This window comes from Pristiophorus japonicus, chromosome 18 (genome assembly GCF_044704955.1).
Source record: "Pristiophorus japonicus isolate sPriJap1 chromosome 18, sPriJap1.hap1, whole genome shotgun sequence".
Lineage (NCBI taxonomy): Eukaryota > Metazoa > Chordata > Chondrichthyes > Pristiophoridae > Pristiophorus > Pristiophorus japonicus.
In genome coordinates, this window is record NC_091994.1 from 103,654,753 (window position 1) to 103,675,673 (window position 20,921).

At 47.2% G+C, this 20,921-nt stretch overlaps 1 protein-coding gene across 1 annotated transcript in view; it reads right to left on the reverse strand.

Moving 5' to 3' along the window:
- Nucleotides 1–8,271: 8,271 nt before the first annotated feature.
- Nucleotides 8,272–20,921, reverse strand: part of LOC139229081 (protein polyglycylase TTLL10-like) — a 60,854-nt gene continuing 48,204 nt past the window's right edge. The window contains exons 10-11 of the mRNA XM_070860737.1: nucleotides 9,047–9,140; nucleotides 8,272–8,903 (exon numbers count right to left, since the gene is read on the reverse strand). Of these exons, the coding sequence (XP_070716838.1) occupies nucleotides 8,272–8,903; nucleotides 9,047–9,140 (726 nt within the window). The remainder of the gene's footprint in view (nucleotides 8,904–9,046; nucleotides 9,141–20,921) is intronic.

Here is a 20,921-nt window from a genome sequence, read left to right on the forward strand (position 1 = left end):
AATAGTGTACTAATAACATAAGAAATAGGAGCAGAAGCAGGCCACCTGGCCCCTCGAGCCTGCGCTGCCATTCAATAAGATCATGGCTGATCTGATCATGGACTCAACTCCACTTCCCTGCCCGCTCCCCATAACCCTTTATTCCCTTATCGCTCAAAACTCTGTCTATCTCCGCCTTAAATATATTCAATAATCCAGCTGCCACGTTCTCCGGGGCAGAGAATTGCATAGATTTACAACCCTCAGAGAAGAAATTTCTCCTCATCTCAGTTTTAAACGTGCGGCCCCTTATTCTGAAACTATGTCCCCTAGTTTTAGTTTCTCCTATGAGTGGAAATATCCTCTCTGCATCCACCTTGTTGAACCCTCTCATTATCTTATACGTTTCGATAAGATCACCTCTCATTTTTCTGAATTCCATTGAGTATAGGCCCAACCTACTCAACCTATCTTCATAAGTCAACCCCCTCATCTCCGGAATCAACCTAGTGAACCTTCTCTGAACAGCCTCCAATGCAAGTATATCCTTCTTTAAATACAGAGACCAAAACTGCATGCAGTACTCCAAGTGTGGCCTCACCAATACCCTGTACAATTGTAGCAGGACTTCTCTGCTTTTATACTCTATCCCCCTTGCAATAAAGGCCAACATTCCATTGGCCTTCCTGATTACTTGCTGTACCTGCATACTAACTTTTTGTGTTTCTTGCACAAGGACCCCAGGTCCCTCTGTGCTGCAGCACTTTGCAATTTTTCTCCATTTAAATTATAATTTGCTTTTCTATTTTTTCTGCCAAAGTGGATAACCTCACATTTTCCCACATCATGCTCCATCTGCCAAACTTTTGCCCACTCACTTAACCTGTCTATATCCCTTTGCAGATTTTTTGTGTCCTCCTCACAATTTGCTTTCCGGAGATGAGGGGGTTGACTTATGAAGATAGGTTGAGTAGGACTATACTCATTGGAGTTCAGAAGAATGAGAGGTGATCTTATCGAAACATATAAGATAATGAGGGGGCTCGACAAGGTGGATGCAGAGAGGATATTTCCACATAGGGGAAACTAAAACTAGGGGACATAGTCTCAGAATAAGTGGCCGCCCATTTAAAACTGAGATGTGGGGAAGTTTCTTCTCTCAGAGGGTTGTAAATCTATGGAATTCTCTGCCGCATTGCACTCGGTCCTTTCACCCAAGTCATTAATATAGATTGTAAATAGTTGAAGCCCCAGCACCGATCCCTGTGGCACTCCACTAGTTACTGTTTGCCAATCGGAAAATTACCCATTTATCCCGACTCTCTGTTTTCTGTTAGTTAGCCAATCCTCTACCCATGCTAATATATTACCCCCAACCCAGTGAACTTTTATCTGGTGCAGTAACCTTTTATGTGGCACCTTATTGAAAGCTTTCTGGAAATCTAAATACACCACATCCACTGGTTTCCCCTTTATCCACCCTGCTCGTTACATCCTCAAAGAACTCCAGCAAAATTGTCAAACATGATTTCCCTTTCATAAAACCATGCTGACTTTGCTTGATTGAATTACGCTTTTCCAAATGTCCCACGACTACTTCCTTAATAATGGACTCCAACATTTCCCAAAGACAGATGTTAGGCTAACTGGTCGAAAGTTTCCTGCTTTTTGTCTGCCTCCTTTTTTAAACAGGAAATAAATCAATTGCTATGATTCGTCATAAACTGACAGAATCCCTTATCAACCTAGAACTGTTACTACTGATGCTATCTCTCCCATATATAGGTTGTTTGCACAGAATTCTGCTACCAACTGCCCTGAGAGCAGTGTGGTTAAAGCGATCAGCCACAGGAGTGCCAGGTCTCACTTCCTTTCAGTGGGGGTTGCTCATGTTTATGTGAAAGACATGTGTGACCTGTTTCTGGGTGTCTCAGTGACAAAAAAAAAATGAACCCAGCTCGGATTATTTCGATGGGTTTGGAGTCAGTCAGTCTTTTCATGAAGTGATGAGGGAGATTGTTTAAAAATAAAAGAGGGCGAGCAGAACAGCACCTTGTCAGCAATATCTCCCAAACCTGTGACTTCCACCACCTAGAAGGACGAGGGCAGCAGGCGATTGGGAACACCATCACCTCCAAGTCACACACCATCCTCATTTGGAAATATAACGGCCGATCCTTCATTGTCACTGGATCAAAACCCTGGGACTCCCTCCCTAACAGCACTGTGGGAGTACCTTCACCACACGGGACTGCAGCGGTTCAAGAAGGCGGCTCACCACCACCTTCTCAAGGGCAATTAGGGATGGGCAATAAATGCCGACAGTGCCAGCGACGCCCACATCCCGGGAATTAATTTAAAAAAAGAACAAATGGAGGAGAGGAACATGTTTAGACAAAGTCAGGGTCATTTGTGACTCCATGTCTGGGCGTTAACCTGACCGGATCGAGCCGATCAGCCCACCAGTTGTAGAACCCACCCGATTTTCACTCCATTGAAATCATCGGACTGATAACCGGGCATTGCTTTAATGGTCAGCCAATCCGACTGGATGTAAAGTTGAAAATGAATCTTTGTGATTCCAAAACAACAGAAAGTGACAAAATGGAGACAGCATTTCACTTTCTGTTTTGGTGAGGCATGTTTGTGCTGGGGAGAGGAATATTCTTTCATTTCAGGCTCCCAGTCTCAGCATCAAGCAGTGTCAAGTAGACTAAAGCAGCCTCTATTTTGTCTCAACAAAATGCTATTGGTCCAAACCCAGAGGATGGTTTTATACTGCACACGACATGTTTCCACTTACAGAGAATTTGATAGAGTAAATAAGAGAGTGTTTCCATTGGCAGGAGGTTCGATAACCAGAGGACAGAGATTTCAGAGAATTGGCAAAAGAACCAGAGGAGGAGAGGAGGAGAATGTTTTAACGCAGCGAGTTGTGATCTGGAACGCACTGCCTGAAAGGGCGGTGGAAGCAGATTCAATAGTAACTTTCAAAAGGGAACTGGATAAATAATTGAAAAAGAAAAATTGCAGGGCAGTGGGGAAAGAGCAGGGGAGTGGGACTAATTGGGCAGCTCTTACGAAGTGCAAACACAGACCGAATGGCCTCCTTCTGTGCTGTAAGATTCTATGAAGTGTTAATGAAACAAGGTAGAGAATGTGAAACGGGGATATCCAGAAGCTGTAACTTTCCGAGAACTGCTTGGAACATTGGTAAAAATGTGATTTAAAGAGGGACAACGATGGAGTATGTCGATTTGCATCTAAGAATTTCATGTCTGATGCAAAGTTTGACTCTTAGGTTGCCGTACATGCACCAACTCCATTAGAATGATCCAACCACAGTTCTTCCAGCAAGTACTCTCTCTCTCTTCGGCGGTCCCTCGTGTCGAGAATGACTTGCTTCCACACCAAAAAGGGATGAGTTCACAGGTGTTTCAATGAAGGACCTGACATTCCAGGTCCCGGACTACATGTTGAAGGGTGGAAGATGCTTGTGCGTGGATTTTTTTTAACGTGGGATGAAACGTCAGTCGCAGGTCGGGGCCCATAAAAGGAGCGGAGGTGCGGCAGACCGGGAGCAGCATGGAGACCCAGGAGTAGGGTGGAGGCCCGGGAGTAGGGCGGAGGCCCAGAAGTAGGGTGGAGGCCCGAGAGTAGGCTGGAGGCCCGGGAGTAGGGCGGAGGCCCGGGAGTAGGGCGGAGGCCCGGGAGTAGGGTGGAGGCCCAGGAGTAGGGTGGAGGCCCGGGAGTAGGGCGGAGGCCCGAGAGTAGGCTGGAGGCCCGGGAGTAGGGCGGAGGCCCGGGAGTAGGGTGGAGGCCTGGGAGCAGCGTGGAGGCCCGGGAGTAGGGTGGAGGCCCGGGAGTAGGGTGGAGGCCCGAGAGTAGGCTGGAGGCCCGGGAGTAGGGTGGAGGCCCGGGAGTAGGCTGGAGGCTCGGGAGTAGGGCGGTGGCCCGGGAGTAGGGCGGAGGCCCGGGAGTAGGGCAGTGGCCCGGGAGTAGGCTGGAGGCCCGGGACTAGGGCGGAGGCCCGGGAGTAGGGTGGAGGCCCGGGAGTAGGGTGGAGGCCCGGGAGTAGGGCAGTGGCCCGGGAGTAGGGTGGAGGCCCGGGAGTAGGGCAGTGGCCCGGGAGTAGGGTGGAGGCCCGGGAGTAGGGCGGAGGCCCGGGAGTAGGGTGGAGGCCCGGGAGTAGGGCAGTGGCCCGGGAGTAGGGTGGAGGCCCGGGAGTAGGGTGGAGGCCCGGGAGTAGGGCAGAGGCCCGGGAGTAGGGTGGAGGCCCGGGAGTAGGGCAGTGGCCCGGGAGTAGGGCGGAGGCCCGGGAGTAGGGTGGAGGCCCGGGAGTAGGGTGGAGGCCCGGGAGTAGGGCAGAGGCCCGGGAGTAGGGTGGAGGCCCGGGAGTAGGGCAGTGGCCCGGGAGTAGGGCGGAGGCCCGGGAGTAGGCTGGAGGACCGGGAGCAGTGTGGAGACCCGGGAGTAGGGCAGTGGCCCGGGAGTAGGGCGGGGGCCCGGGAGTAGGGCGGAGACCCGGGAGTAGGGCAGTGGCCCGGGAGTAGGGCGGGGGCCCGGGAGTAGGGCGGGGGCCCGGGAGTAGGGAGGAGGCCCGGGAGTAGGGTGGGGGCCCGGGAGTAGGGTGGAGGCCCGGGAGTAGGGTGGAGGCCCGGGAGTAGGGTTGGGGCCCGGGAGTAGGGAGGAGGCCCGGGAGTAGGGTGGAGGCCCGGGAGTAGGGTGGAGGCCCGGGAGTAGGGCGGGGGCCCGGGAGTAGGGCAGTGGCCCGGGAGTAGGGCGGGGGCCCGGGAGTAGGGCGGAGGCCCGGGAGCAGGGCGGAGGCCCGGGAGCAGGGCGGAGGCCCGGGAGTAGGGAGGAGGCCCGGGAGTAGGGAGGAGGCCCGGGAGTAGGGAGGAGGCCCGGGAGTAGGGCGGAGGCCCGGGAGTAGGACGGAGGCCCGGGAGTAGGACGGAGGCCCGGGAGTAGGGAGGAGGCCCGGGAGTAGGCTGGAGGCCCGGGAGTAGGCTGGAGGCATGCCAGCAAGTACTGCATACACATTAAACATCATTTAGCTCTTAATGTGAGGGGCTGAACAGGACAAAATGTGATGTATTATTCACAATTATTTTATTTCACCACTTCTATATGGTCAATGCGATTACAATTGTCAACACAACGATTACAAACAGAACTCTTCAAATTACAATTACAGATGAACAAACACATTATGTAGACTCTTTTAAAACCTCAGGATAGAGGAATGTAGAAATATAGAAACAGGAGGAGGCCATTCAGCCCCCTCGAACCTGTTCCTCTATTCAATTAAATCACAGCTGATCTGTACAATTAGGTCACAGTCTCAGGAAAAGGTGTCAACTATTTAGGACTGGGATGAGGAGACATTTCTTCACTCAGAGGATGGTTAATCTTTGGAATTCTCTACCCCAGAGAGCTGTGGAGACTAAGTCTTTGAGTTTATTCAAGACAGAGATTGATAGATTTTCGGATATTAAGGGAATCAAGGGATATGGGGATAGTCCGGGAAAGTGGAGTTGAGGTAGAAGATCAGCCATGTTCTTATCGAATGGCGGAGCAGGCTTGAGGGGCCGAGTGGCCTACTCCGGCTCCTAATTCGTATGTTCTTATTATGTTCTTATGTACCTCAACTCCATTTACCCGCCCTTGCTCCATATCCCTTGATAACCAACAAAAATCTATCGATTTTAGCGCTGAAAATTTAATTTCTGCCGCCTTTGGGAGGAAGAGAGCTCCAGATTTTCACTGCCCTGTGTGTGAAAAAGACCTTGGACACAACTGGTGAACAATGTTGTCTCTAATTTTTTTTTATTCGTACACGGTCCCTTTAACTGGCTGCGCGGCCCATTCGAGTTTTCTTGCTTGTAATAATCGTGAGAGTCCTGCACGGGACCTCGAGACCGCAGGACAGCCGCATGGCCGCACAGCTTAGCGGGAACGTTGCTGGTGAGGTTAGCAAAATGATTTTCAATCCTTTGATTTCAATGGACAGAAAATTACAGGCAACCCACCCACGTTTCTGCCACTGCATCTGGCAACAGACTCTGGCAGCTCTCCGATACCTTGACAAATGGCCCATCGTTTGTGGGTCAGCCAAAATGTGAGTGTCAACAGCCCATTTGACTATTTGACTGACCCTCTCATCGCCTGGTGTTCACATACATGCCCTTCCCGGCAAGGGGCCATTGATTGGGGACCAGGAACAGGAAGTCTCGCTGTTTTTGTCCTCAATTATTGCCCCAGGTGAGATCAGCGAAGTTAGCAAAGACCAGAGGAGCACAAACTTGCAAAAACAATACCTTCCCCGTGCCAGTTATGTTGCACAATAAGGTGATTATTCTGCTCCATTATCATTGTATCATTGTGACTACCAGGGTGGTAGAAGACAAACTAGATGCACCTCGATGGGGGAATCCCTCATGGGGGGATCTAGAACTAGGGGGCATAGTTTCAGAATAAGGGGTCACCCATTTAAAATGGAGATGAGGAGGAATTTCTTCTTTCAGATTGTCATGGATCTATGGAATTCTCTACTCCAGAGAGCTGTGGAGGCTGGGTCATTGAATATATTTAAGGTGGAGATAGACAGATTTTTGAATGATAAGGGAGTCAAGCGTTTTGGGGATCGGGCAGGGAAGTGGAGTTGAGGCCAAGATCAGATCAGCCATGATCTTATTGAATGGCACAACAGGCTCGAGGGGCCAGATAGCCTACTCCTGCTCCTATTTCTTATGTTCTTATGGTTTCGAGCAATTCCTATAATCTCACAAGGACAATGAAGCTACACTGCCAGGTATACAGGCCTCTATATTACCATCCAGACAGGCCTATCCTATCTTAATTTTCTATTACAATGAACTCGTTGAATATCAGAACATTTTTTAATTCATGTTTTAATCTCAGCAACTCAGCTCCTGAAGGCACGGACTCATGCCAGGATTTCGGCACTGGATGCCCACAGATACATGACCCAGCTGGCCATTGGCCCACGTGTGGGCAGAGACTGCGAGCATTGACAGGCTATTTGATCATAAAGGGGAGGGCAAGGGCGAGCGGCACCGCAGCGGGGTCCAACACTGTCCTCACCTGACTTTGCCACACAGACACTTTCCAGTAGATGACCAAGAGCAGGAGTCCCAGTTAATTTGCATTGTCCAGACTCTGAGTCTGGGCCATTGACGCCAATTGTGAGTCTTTGGCTGTTGCGTTGACTGAAATCAGCAAACTAAACTCTGGACGAATCCTGGGGCCGTCTTGCCCTGTGCGGCCCAGTTATCACTGGAGCCGCCATCTTGGAACCTCAGGTAATCACTTCCACCATGGTCCCTGGGTGGACTTATTTCCCCGTCTCAAAATACTTATGATGTCATCAGAATTACTAGATAGAATTACTTAGAAAATACAGCACAGAAACAGGCCATTTGCATTGTTGTGTATGCAATAACTCAATAGACTGAATACTGTAAACGCCAGACAGGTACAAACCTGGCTCCACTTTATTAGGACCCAAAGTGATTACATTACAAGATGGCTGGCCTTTTATACCTAGGCTGCACACACGCGCACACAGCCCAATGACCTCCGACAGTGGCACCACCTGGTGGCTAGGAAACCCAAGCATACATACATGACATGGCCCAACTAGCCTATGCTGGTGTTTATACTCCACACAATGTTCTCCCATTCCATCTACCTCATCTCAGCCTTTCTATTCCCTTTTCTCTCATGTACTCGTCTAGTTTCCTTTTGAAAGTATCCCAGCTATTCGCCGCGACCACTCGCTGTGGTATGAGTTCCACATTCAACGCTCTCTGAGTAAAGAAACTTCTCATTATTTCTCTGTACAAAATCAGGCTGTACACCTTAAGAAATAAAGCAAGACTTAGTGAGTCAATGAATCTTAGTTAATATTCTTTTCAATTAATCAGATGGATTTTCTTGCAGCAGAATGATGTAATCATCGCATTTAAAGTAAGGGGAAAAATAACTTGCTATGTTACATGAAGGAAGATTTGTTTTTATTCCACAAAATAAATACCCGATACAGTCCAATCAAGGACATTTTCTGTTGATTTAGAGCTGACTATAAACACTATTCTACGTCACTGAACAACTTACACACTTCAACGAGATCATATTGTCAAGCATGCTAGCTGTTCTTCGAGGAGACGCCTCTTTATGGAAGGATTTTAAAAAATGGTTAAACTAGGAGTTAAATTGGCTCCTGTCGCAGGTGTAGACTTTGCTGCTGTCCATTCACCCCACCGCTGGTTAGGCCACGTCGCCATTTCCCCCAGCTGGTGTTTTGTTCTCTTTGAAGCTCATCTTGATCTCGGTTGGCTTCGCTTCCATCTTGTTGATGTACCGTGGGTGAAAGGCGTTGTTGACCAGCAAGGGGCTGCCCTCCAAACCTTGGTATTGCTGGGAGCAAGCGTGGGGGTTCTTGGCAAGCAAATGTTTTAACTGTGCGGCGTTTGACATTTTTTGGAAAGCATCTAAATTTCTGGTGGCTTCTAGTTGGTCCAGCTCATCCGAGGAGGTTCCAGCCGGACAGTGACTCTTCATTTGGCACAGGTTCGGTGTTAGTGTGATGGCTGGCAACTTTCTGTAAGACGCCAATGAAACTGTGCTCTGAAGCACTTTGGCTGGAGTGACTATGGAACCTGAAGCAGTCACAGGCTTTTGCCTGGAGCTGATTTCAGCTCGTTTTACAGAACACAGAGCCATCGGGCAAGGCTTCTTAAGCATTGTTGGCGACAAGCTGCTTTCTGTCCTCATCAGCGTAGACTTTGTCAGATTTTTCTGATTGCAACCCGTGTGTAACAGGACAAACTCCTTTTGTGACTGAAGCGGCAAGATGTGCAACCCTTTGCTGGATTTTTTGAATATCTCAAATACCAAATCTAGTGAGAGAGAGGGAAATATTGTTCAACGCAGCTGTTTGGTCACTTATGAAAGCAATATTAATTTCACTGCTTGAAAACTATCAATGGCCGTACGCAAACCTCCTGCTGCAACAACAAAATGAAGGCAATGACCCTCTTACCAAGAGCTTCGTACACTAATTTAGGGATGACTCTTTTGAGAACCTCACAATGTCTCTGTAAAGATGGATTGGAGTTCACTTCCAGTAACCAGATCTGAAAAACAGATCAACCACAGAACTGTTAATCCATGTGTACGCCTTCCACCATTAATTTATATGGAATTGGATAGTGTCATGGGCTGCATGGCCTTCTACCTCTGGGACTGGTGTTCAAATTCAGCCCCCATACCTTTCCTATGTCTGTTGCCTGCAAGGTTTCTTCATCAGACAAGTTCGTACAAGCTCTATCAAGTTTCTAATGGTCATGGGCCCAGACCACTAAACTGCCTCTGATAGCAAAATTACTCAAACACCACAGATTTTGAAAATGGAAAATCGCCATTAGAATCATAGAACGGTTACAGCCCAGTAGGAGGCCATTCGGCCCATCGAGCCCATGCCGGCTCTTTGCAAGAGCACTTCAGCTAGTCCCACTCCCCCGCCCTTTCCCTGTAGCCCTGCAATTTTTTTTTCTTTCAGATACTTATCTAATTCCCTTTTGAAAGCCATGATTGAGTCTGCCTCCACCACCCTTTCAGGCTGTGCATTCCAGACCCTAACCACTCACACATGTCACCATTGGACATTCTGCCAATCACCTTCAATCTGTGTCCTCTGGTTCTCCACCCTTCCACCAATGGAAACAGTTTCTCTCTATCTATTCTGTCCAGACCCCTCATGATTTTGAACACACTTCTCAAATTTCCTCTTAACCTTCTCTGCTCTAAGGAGAACAATCCAATCTATCCATGTAACTGAAGTCCCTCAACCCTGGAACCATTCTTGCAAATCTTTTCTGCACCCTTTTTAAAAAAGGAGGGAGAGAGAAAACGGGTAATTGTAGACCAGTTAGCCTGACATCAGTAAAACATAGAAACATAGAAAAAAGGTGCAGGAGTAGGCCATTCGGCCATTCAATAAGATCATGGCTGATCATTCCCTCAGTACCCCTTTCCTGCTTTCTCTCCATACCCCTTGATCCCCCTAGCCGTAAGGGCCATATCTAACTCCCTCTTGAATATATCCAATGAACTAGCATCAATAACTCTCTGCAGCAGGGAATTCCACAGGTTAACAACTCCCTGAGTGAAGAAGTTTCTCCTCATCTCAGTATTAAATGGTCTACCCCTTATCCTATGTCCCCTGGTTTTGGACTTCCCCAACAACAGGAACATTCCTCCCACATCTAACTTGTACAGTCCTGCCAGAATCTTATATGTTTCTATGAGATCCCCTCTCATCCTTCTAAACTCCAGTGTATAAAGGCCCAGTTGATCCAGTCTCTCCTTATATGTCAGTCCAGCCATCCTTGGAATCAATCTGGTGAACCTTCGCTCCACTCCCTCAATAGCAAGAATGTCCTTCCTCAGATTAGGAGACCAAAACTGAACACAATATTCCAGGTGAGGCCTCACCAAGGCCCCGTACAACTGCAGTAAGACCTCGCTACTCCTATACACAAATCCCCTAGCTATGAAGGCCAACATACCATTTGCCTTCTTTACTGCCTGCTGTACCTGCATGCCAACTTTCAATGACTGATGAACCATGACACCCAGGTCTCGTTGCACCTCCCCTTTTCCTAATCTGCCGCCATTCAGATAATATTCTGCCTTAGTGTTTTTGCTCCCAAAGTGGATAACCTCAAATTTATCCACATTATACTGCATCTGCCATGCTTTTGCCCACTCACCTAACTTGACCAAGTCACCCTGCAGCCTCTTAGCGTCCTCCTCACAGCTCACACCGCCATCCAGTTTAGTGTTATCTGCAAACTTGGAGATATTACACTCAATTCCTTCATCTAAATCATAAATGTAGACTGTAAAGAGCTGGGGTCCCAGCACTGAGCCCTGTGGCACTACACTAGTCACTGCCTGCCATTCTGAAAAGGACCCGTTTATCCCGACTCTCTGCTTCCTGCCTGGCAACTAGTTCTCTATGCACGTCAGTACATTACCCCCAATACCATGTGTTTTGATTTTGCACACCAATCTCTTGTGTGGGACCTTGTCAAAAGCCTTTTGAAAGTCCAAATACACTACATCCACTGGTTTCCCTTGTCCACTCTACTAGTTACATCCTCAAAAAATTCCAGAAGATTTGTCAAGCAAGATTTCCCTTTCATAAATCCATGCTGACTTGGACCGATCCTGTCACTGCTTTCCAGATGCGCTGCTGTTCATCCTTAATAATTGATTCCAACATTTTCCCCACTACTGATGTCAGGCTAACTGGTCTATAATTACCCGTTTTCTCTCTCCCTCCCTTTTTAAAAAGTGGTGTTACATTAGCTACCCTCCAGTCCATAGGAACTGATCCAAAGTCAATAGACTGTTGGAAAATGATCACCAATGCATCCACTATTTCTAGGGCCACTTCCTTAAGTACTCTGGGATGCAGACTATCAGGCCATGAGGATTTATCGGCCTTCAATCCCATCAATTTCCCTAACACAATTTCCCGCCTAATAAGGATATCCTTCAGTTCCTCCTTCTCACTAGACCTTCGGTCCCTTAGTACTTCCGGAAGGTTATTTATGTCTTCCTTCATGAAGACAGAACCCAAGTACTTGTTCAATTGCTCTGCCATTTCTTTGTTCCCCATTATAAATTCACCTGAATCCGACTGCAAGGGACCTACGTTTGTCTTTACTCATCTTTTTCTCTTCACATATCCATAAAAGCTTTTGCAGTCAGTTTTTATGTTCCCGGCAAGCTTTCTCTCATACTTTATTTTCTCCCTCTTAATTAAACCCTTTGTCCTCCTCTGCTGAATTCTAAATTTCTCCCAGTCCTCAGGTTTGCTGCTTTTTCTGGCCAATTTATATGCCTCTTCCTTGGATTTAACATTCTCCTTAATTTTCCTTGTTAGCCACGGTTGAGCCACCTTCCCCGTTTTATTTTTTACACCAGACAGGGATGTACAATTGTTGAAGTTCATCCATGTGATCTTTAAATGTTTGCCATTGCCTAACCACCGTCAACCCTTTAAGTATCATTTGCCAGTCTACTCTAGCCAATTCACGCCTCATACCATCAAAGTTACCTTTCCTTAAGTTCAGGACCCTAGTTTCTGAATTAACTGTGTCACTCGTCATCTTAATATAGAATTCTACCATATTATGGTCACTCTTCCCCAAGGGGTCTCGCACAACAAGATTGCTAATTAGTCCTTTCTCATTACACATCACCCAGTCTAGGATGGCCAGCTCTCTAGTTGGTTCCTCGACATATTGGTCGAGAAAACCATCCCTAATACACTCCAGGAAATCCTCCTCCACCGCCTTACTACCAGTAGTGGGGAAAATGTTGGAATCAATTATTAAAGATGAAATAGCAGCGCATTTGGAAAGCAGTGACAGGATCAGTCCAAGTCAGCATGGATTTATGAAAGGAAAATCATGCTTGACAAATCTTCTAGAATTTTTTGAGGAGGCAACTAGTAGAGTGGACAAGGGAGAACCAGTGGATGTGGTATATTTGGACTTTCAAAAGGCTTTTGGTGAGGTCCCACACAAGAGATTGGTGTGCAAAATTAAAGCACATGGTATTGGGGGTAATGTACTGACGTGGATAGAGAACTGGTTGGCAGACAGGATGCAGAGAGTCGGGATAAACGGGTCCTTTTCAGAATGACAGGCAGTGACTAGTGGGATGCCGTAGGGCTCAGTGCTGGGAGCCCAGCTATTTACAATATACATGAATGATTTAGATGAAGGAATTGAATATAATATCTCCAAGTTTGCAGATGACAATAAGCTGGGTGGCGGTGTGAGCTGTGAGGTGGATGTTAAGAAGCTGCAGGGTTACTTGGACAGGTTAGGTGAGCGGGCAAATGCATGGCAGATGCAGTATAATGTGGATAAATGTGGGATTATCCACTTTGTTGGCAAAAACACAAAGGCAGAATATTATCTGAATGGCGACAGTTTAGGAAAAGGGAGGGGGCTGCAACGAGACCTGGGTGTCATGGTTCATCAGTCATTGAAAGTTGGCATGCAGGTACAGCAGGCAGTGAAGAAGGCAAAAAGTATGTTGGCCTTCATAGCTTGGAGATTTGAGTATCGGAGCAGGGAGGTCTTACTGCAGTTGTACAGGGCCTTGGTGAGGCCTCATCTGAAATATTGTGTTCAGTTTTGATCTCCTAATCTGAGGAAGGACGTTCTTGCTATTGCGGGAGTGCAGCGAAGGTTCACCAGACTGATTCCCAGGATGGCAGGACTGACATATAAGGAGAGACTGGATCAACTGGGCTTGTATTCACTGGAGTTTAGAAGGATGAGAGGGGATCTCATAGAAACATATAAAATTCTGACGGGCTGGACAGGTTAGATGCAAGAAGAATGTTCCCAATGTTGGGGAAGTCCAGAACCAGGGGACACAGTCTAAGGATAAGGGGTAAGCCATTTAGGACTAAGATGAGGAGAAACTTTTTCACTCAGAGAGTTGTTAACCTGTGGAATTCCCTACCGCAGAGAGTTGTTGATGCCAGTTCATTGGATATATTCAAGAGGGAGTTAGATATGGCCCTTACGGCTAAAGGGATCAAGGGATATGGAGAGAAAGCAGGAAAGGGGTACTGAGGGAATGATCAGCCATGATCTTATTGAATGGTGGTGCAGGCTCGAAGGGCTGAATGGCCTACTCCTGCACCTATTTTCTATGTTTCTGTTTCTCTTTAAGGCCTTCACATCCTTCCTAAAGTGTGGTGCCCAGAATTGAACACAATACTCCGATTGTGTTTTATACAGGTTCATCATAACCTCCTTGGTGTTAGATATCGGAAAATGGCACACTGTCATAGTAGGGAGAGGTCATCTGCAGGACAGGATGTCACAACTAATGAATTACGGTTTTGAAGTGCAGTCATTGTTAAGTAGGTCACCCCAGCAACTAATGACATGAATGACCAGTATATTTTTCGTGCTGTTAGTTGAGGGAGAAATGTTGATCAGGACATCAGTGGAGTTTCCTGCACTTCTTGGAATAGCATCTTTGGGACATACTGACCTTCTGTGATTGAAGTGTTTTTGAAGAGACTGCTGATACCAGGAATAATCCTGGTATTACAGCCCGAGAAGGGGCCACCAGCCCACAGGCTCAGCTGAAGGAATGCATGGGCATGGCCAGATAAATATTACATATTTAGGGGTACGGTAGCATAGTGGTTATGTTACTGGACTAGTAATCTAGAGGCCTGGACTAATAATCTGGAGTACATGTAGTTCAAATCCCACCACGGCAGCTGGGGAATTTAAATCTAGTTAATTAGATAAATTTGGAATTACAAAGCTAGTGTCAGTAATGATGACCGTGAAACTACCGGATTGTCGTAAAAACCCATCTGGTTCACTAATGTCCTTTAGGGAAGGAAATCTGCTGTCCTTACCCGGTCTGGCCTATATGTGACTTCAGACACACAGCAATGTGGTTGACTCGTAACTGCCCTCTGGAATGGCCTAGCCAGCATTACCAACACCTTCTCAAGAGAAATTAGGGATGGGCAGTAAATGCTGGCCATTCCAGCGATGCCCACATCCCATGAACCAATAAAAAAATTGACAAGCTCCCTCCCTCCTCAACAGGTGCCCACTGGTGAAACTCACCTCAAGGCGACGTCTAACTGAGAACACCAACTGAAGCAGATTCAAAGCTGGATTAGGGATAAGGGTTCAGGGTTACTATTTCTTGACGTAAGACAAAGGTCCTCCACCAGCCTGTCCTTGCCACATAGCACTGCCCTCCAGTCATCAAGATCCACGGCGTGGCCCTGGACAACGTGGATCACTTCCCCTATCTCGGAAGAGCAGGGATTGACGACGAGATCCAACACCGCCTCCAGTGCGCCAGTGCAGCCTTCGGCCGCCTGAGGTAGAGTGTTTGAAGATCAGGCTCTCAAAACTGCCACCAAGCTCATGATCTACAGGGCTGTAATAATTCCTGCCCTCCTGTATGGTTCAGAGATATGGACCATGTACAGTAGACACCTCAAGTCACTGGAGAAATATCACCAACAATGTCTCCGCAAGATCCTACAAATCCCCTGGGAGGACAGACGCATCAACATCAGTGGCCTCAACCAGGCCAACATCCCCAACATTGAAGCATTGACCACACTTAATCAGCTCTGCTGGGCAGGCGACATTGTTCACATGCCAGACACGAGACTCTCTAAGCAATTGCTCTAGGTGGAGCTCCTTCACGGCAAACGAGCCAAAGGTGGGCAGCGGAGGTGTTACAAGGACACCCTCAAAGCCTCCCTGATAATCCCCACTGACAACTGGGAGTTCCTGGCCAAAGACCACCCTAAGTGGAGGAAGTGCATCCGGGAGGGCGCTGAGCACCTCGAGTCTCATCACCGAGAGCATGCAGGAATCAAGCGCTGGCAGCGGAAGGAGCGTGCGGCAAACCAGTCCCACCCTCCCCTTCCCTCAATGACTATCTGCCCCACCTGTGACAGAGACTGTGGTTCTCATATTAGACTGTTCAGCCACCTAAGATCTCATTCTAAGAGTGGAAGCATGTCTTGCCCGATTCCGAGGGACTGCCTATGATGATGATAACTATTTCTAAATATGTTGCCATTGTCACCGTCACACCCCAGAATAATATTCTGTGTCAGGTGAATGAAAAGCTTTGCTATGATATAACTCTAAGAATAAAAGGCTGAAAAAGATTTGACTTTGAAAACATTATTTATATCTTTCACCTTTTACAGGGAAGCGTTAGGTTCTCCCTAGTGTCCGCCATGGCTCAGTGGGTAGCACACGCGCCTCTGAGTCAGAAGGTCGTGGGTTCAAGCCATAAATCTAGGGTGACACTCCAGTGCAGTGCTGTCTTTTGGACGAGATGTTAAACTAAGGCCCCTAAGGGGCATTAATGAACCAGTTGGGTTTTTACGACAATCCGGTAGTTTCATGGTCACCATTGCTGATGTTTTAATCCAGATTTATTTAATTAACTGAATTTAAATTCCCCAGCTGCCGTGGTGGGATTTGAACTCTAGTCTCTGGATCATTATTCCAGGCCTCCGGATTACTAGTCCAGTAACTCTGCTACCGTTAGTAACGAAATCAGATTCTCAGAAACCACCTGTTCAAAGCCACGTATTCTCATGATTCGTTAGGTTATATTACAACAATTTTATATGTGAAGGCTAGTGTGTGTCAAAAGTCAGTTATAAATTGCAGCTTGAATGAAGAATGAACACGCATGATAAACAATGAAAGAACTTTACGATTATGTGTGGGTTTGGCATGAAGCTCTCACTAAATGCGGAACAAATTGACAGGCATCACTTTCTCCCATGAGTGCTTGGGCTATCTATTTGATAGTCTGTTGGGTGGTCTTCATTGGCTGTTTCCAGCTCATGTGGGTATGGTACACAGTATTGACCCTGGTTGACACTTCCTGTCAGGCGTGTTGCACTGCTGTCCTCTCGAGGGTTGTGGTGGGGTGGGCGGGGGGGGGGTGTGGGGAAGGGGCGCTGTCATGAGTGGCCACTCAGGATAACTCATCTAAGATACGAGCATCACTACTTTACCAACCCACCAAACAAGTTTTATCATTTGTCCACAGATTTCACTTCATGTTTCCCCATTTATTTTGCAAACTACATTTTTGCTCCTACTGCTTTAAAAAAAAACTGAAATATGCTTACAGCCTTTGTAAGGATTGCAACTATTAAGTGGCCACATCCCTTTAAATGTTAGCCTTTAAGGGCCGCTGACACATGCAATATTCCATTCCCTTTTTGGCAGGCTCCTAGTGCTGGGAGCTTGTTATAAATAAGTCATTAGAGCCAACCCTGGAAAATTGCAGGTGTTTTCTTAGTGCAAAGTCAGCGAGCATTATGCAGAAATATATCAGTTAGTGTCAACTTCTGCAAGATAGCTACAAATTTACTTACTGAGCAGCACCAGATTTCTGCAAGGTTGCTACACAAAACAATGAAAGAACTTTACGATTATGTGTGGGTTTGGCATGAAGCTCTCACTAAATGCGGAACAAATTGACAGGCATCACTTTCTCCCACGGGTACACAGTCTAAGAATAAGAAGTAAGCCATTTAGGTCCGAGATGAGGAGAAACTTCTTCACTCAGAGAATTGTGAACCTGTGGAATTCTCTATCACAGAAAGTTATTGAGGCCAGTTTGTTAGATATATTCAAAAGGGAGTTAGCTGTGGCCCTTACGGCTAAAGGGATCAAGGGGTATGGAGAGAAAGCAGGAATAGGGTACTGAAGTTGCATGATCCGCCATGATCATGTTGAATGGTGGTGCAGGCTCGAGGGGCTGAATGGCCTACTCCTGCACATACTTTTTATGTTAGTGGTCGTTATTTATGGGTAAAACTTTAAAATCCTACGTTTCTTAAAATTAAAAGAATTAGATAGGATATATATCACAGAAACAGGTCATTCGGCCCAACCAGTCCATGCTGTCGTTGATGCCCTACAAGAGCCTCCTCCCGTCTTTCCTCATCTAAATCTATCAGCATAACCCTCTAATCCCTTCTCCCTCATATGGTTGTCTAGCCTCCCCTTAAATACATCGATACTATTCGCCTCAACCACTCCCTGTGGTAGCGAGTTCCACATTCTCACCACTCTCTGAGTAAAGAAGTTTCTTCTGAATTCCCTATTGGATTTCTTGGTGACTATCTTATATCGATGGCCTCTAGTTATGCTCCTCCCCACAAGTGGAAACATTCTCTCTGTATCCACTCCATTAAAACCTTTCAGAATTTTAAAGACCTCTAAGAGGAAAGAGGCCCAGCCTATTCATCCATTCCCGATAGGCATATCCTCGCATTTCTGGCCCTTCAGTCCTTTAATTAATCAATGAACAGGTATCATCCTTCATAGTGCTGTGGGATTACTCTCTGTGCAGCGTCCATATACCAGTACTGCGAGCATCAATTTACTGCGACACAAGAGGGCAATATTTCCTGTTCGTTGCCATTCCCTTTCTTCCCATTCAACCACACCAGAGTATGTATTGTGCAGTATTTTTGCATACATTAATGCAATCCAAATAAATCATGGCTGGGCCAGTGCTGTGTTACACGTTGCCATCTGCGCGTGTTCAACTGGTCTGGGCGGCTGCTAGGCAACGAATTTGAAGCTGCCAGAAAGCCAACAAACTATCCTTCCCATTCTTCCCTTTGTGGCAGCAAACCCTGCAACAAACAAAGGGCTGGGAGCTGATTTGTTAAGTGGGCAAGTCAGCAAGTAAATAAAACAACGCTAAACAAGGCCATTTCAACCACTGCACTTTGTTCCTGGTTGCGCTTTGTATGGCGGTGCATGACTCAAAGCAACGCTGCTTTATTCCAATCCTAAAGCTTCTATTGTTCCAACCCCATGTGGGACATCAGGGTGGAACACACTGCAAGCTGCTTCCTGCCTTACAATTTCAGGGTTTTCACATCCCTGAGCACAGATAACTCTTGGCTTCTTTTCTCCGTTACCAACTACCTCTTTAAACCTCTCTCCCCTGCCCACTTCAGCCTCACCTCCAACAGCAAGTGCAAGGAGTGCATGGACTTCTTTATCAATAAAAACGAGATCTTCCTGTCAGCTGCTCGCACCCCCCCCCTCCCACTTATTCCCTTGCCCACCAAGCCATACCTCCCTCCAGATTCCCAAACCCCCTCCCACACCCTAGCCCTGAACCTGCGTCTTTCTCTAGATCCTCTCCTATCTCCCCCTGTGCCCTTGCCAAGCTCAACCTGTCCGTGAGACCTCATCCCTATTCCCACTATGCTGTTGACCACCCAACTTCCCTTCCTGACTCCCATGCTAGCTGACGTTGTAAATCATTTCCTCTCCTCAGGTACTGCCCCGTTCCCTTTCCGAAAGTGTCGACAATTCCCCCTCCTCAAGAAATTCATACTCGACCCCTCGGTCCTTGATTCCACTCTTACCTACCTGATCGTAACCAGAGCTACTCCATCAATGGTTACTTTTCCGGTGACCACTCCATTACCTCCGGAGTCTCCCAAGCATTTATCCTTGCGCCCCCCATCACCCCCCCCCCCCCCCGCACCCACCCCCAGTGACATTATCCGCAGACATGTGGTCGGCTTCCACATGTACACAGATGACACCCAACTCTACGTCTCCGCCACTTCTGTACTGGTCTCTTCTACTGAATCCATCCCCCTCCATTGATTCAGGCTGAACCCCACTGTTCAAAATCGCAGTGTCATATTTGTCACTGAGCTGAATGTCCACCTCCATTACAGCGCCCACCTGTATCCCTGTCTCAGCCCATCTGCTGGCGAAGCCCCATCTATGCCTTTGTCACCTCCAGACTCACTTATTCCAATGTTCCCATGGCCAGGCATGCACACTAGGAAAACGCCTCTGCTCTTCTTCGAATAGTGCCATGGGATATTTTATGGCCACCTGAGAGGGCAGGCAGGATCTTGGTTTAACGTCTCATCTGGAAGATGGCACCTGTCAACTGTGGCTCAGTGGGTAGCACACTAGCCTCCGAGTCAGAGGGCTCAATTTTCCCCAAAGCTTTTTTTTGGCGTACTTACGCCCGTTTTTTTGGGGGGCCCAAATACGCCCCCAAAAAAGGTTCTAAGTTTCCCGGTTGGATTTCTTCATTTTGGCGTGGCCTAACCTGTCCTTTAGCTTTGTGGTTGGAGCCTTGATCTGCGCCAAAAAGATCGGGCTGCCATGTTAACCAGGGACACAATGCGAGCTGAAGCTGCAAAGTGAAGCATACAGGCAGCTCCCAACACATTACATCAATTTAAAAACACATTGAAATATATTTCAGCAACTTACCTCCAATGCCCCCAGCCGATAGGCTTTCAGGTCCGGTTGGGAATGGAGTGAGTGAGTGAGTGAGTGAGTGAGTGAGTGATTGAATGAGTGAGTGAGTGAGTGAATGAGTGAGTCTCTCCCTCTCTCTCTCCTCTCTCTCTCCAATTTGCTGGCCGAAGCAGAACTGGAGTAACTCTCAGCTGGCCAAACTTGCATAAATGGGCAGAATTGGCGCAGGTGGCAGGTTATGTGCCCCCTTTGGCTGAAAAAAAAATGAACCTAAAAAAAATGGTAACTAACTGAGTTACACTGGTGCAAATTGATTGGGGAAACTGTGGTTTTTTTCAACTTAGGCCAAAAAAAAAGCGACCTGCTCCAAAAAAACGGCGCAAATCACTGGGAAAAATTGAGCCCAGAAAGTTGTGGATTCAAGTCCCACTCCAAGGACGTGAGCACAAAAATCTAGGCTGACACTCCAGTGCAATGCTGAGGGAGTGCTGCACTGTCGGAGGTGCCGTCTTTCGGATGAGATGTTAAATCGAGGCCCCGTCTGCCCTCTCAAGTGGACGTAAAAGATCCCACGGCACTGTTTCAAAGAAGAGCAGGGGCATTATCCCCGATGTCCTGGCCAATATTTATCCTTCAATCATCACAACAAAAACAGATTATCTGGTTTATCACATTAATTTTTTTTCTGTCTGTCTGCCTGTCTGTCTGTCTGTTTTTCTTTCTCAGTGTAACACGCACCCTCAGTACAGCACTTAGATTATGTGTTCGAATCTCTGGAGTGAGTCTTGAAACCAGAATCTTCTAGGATAGCCAGAGTGCTACCAACTATACCAAAGCTGACACGAATGACAAGCGACATCCCCTATAATGTGCATGGCCGCCAGGAACTGATTCTTTCAATGTAAAGTTCCACACATGTGCGAAACTGTGAATGGGCCACGCACCCATAAGAAAGAGGAACGATTGATGACAAGTAGAATTACAAATAATGTCCATAAGAAGTTAATTTGCTCTTACAAAATTGAACATTCCCATCTAGTCCCA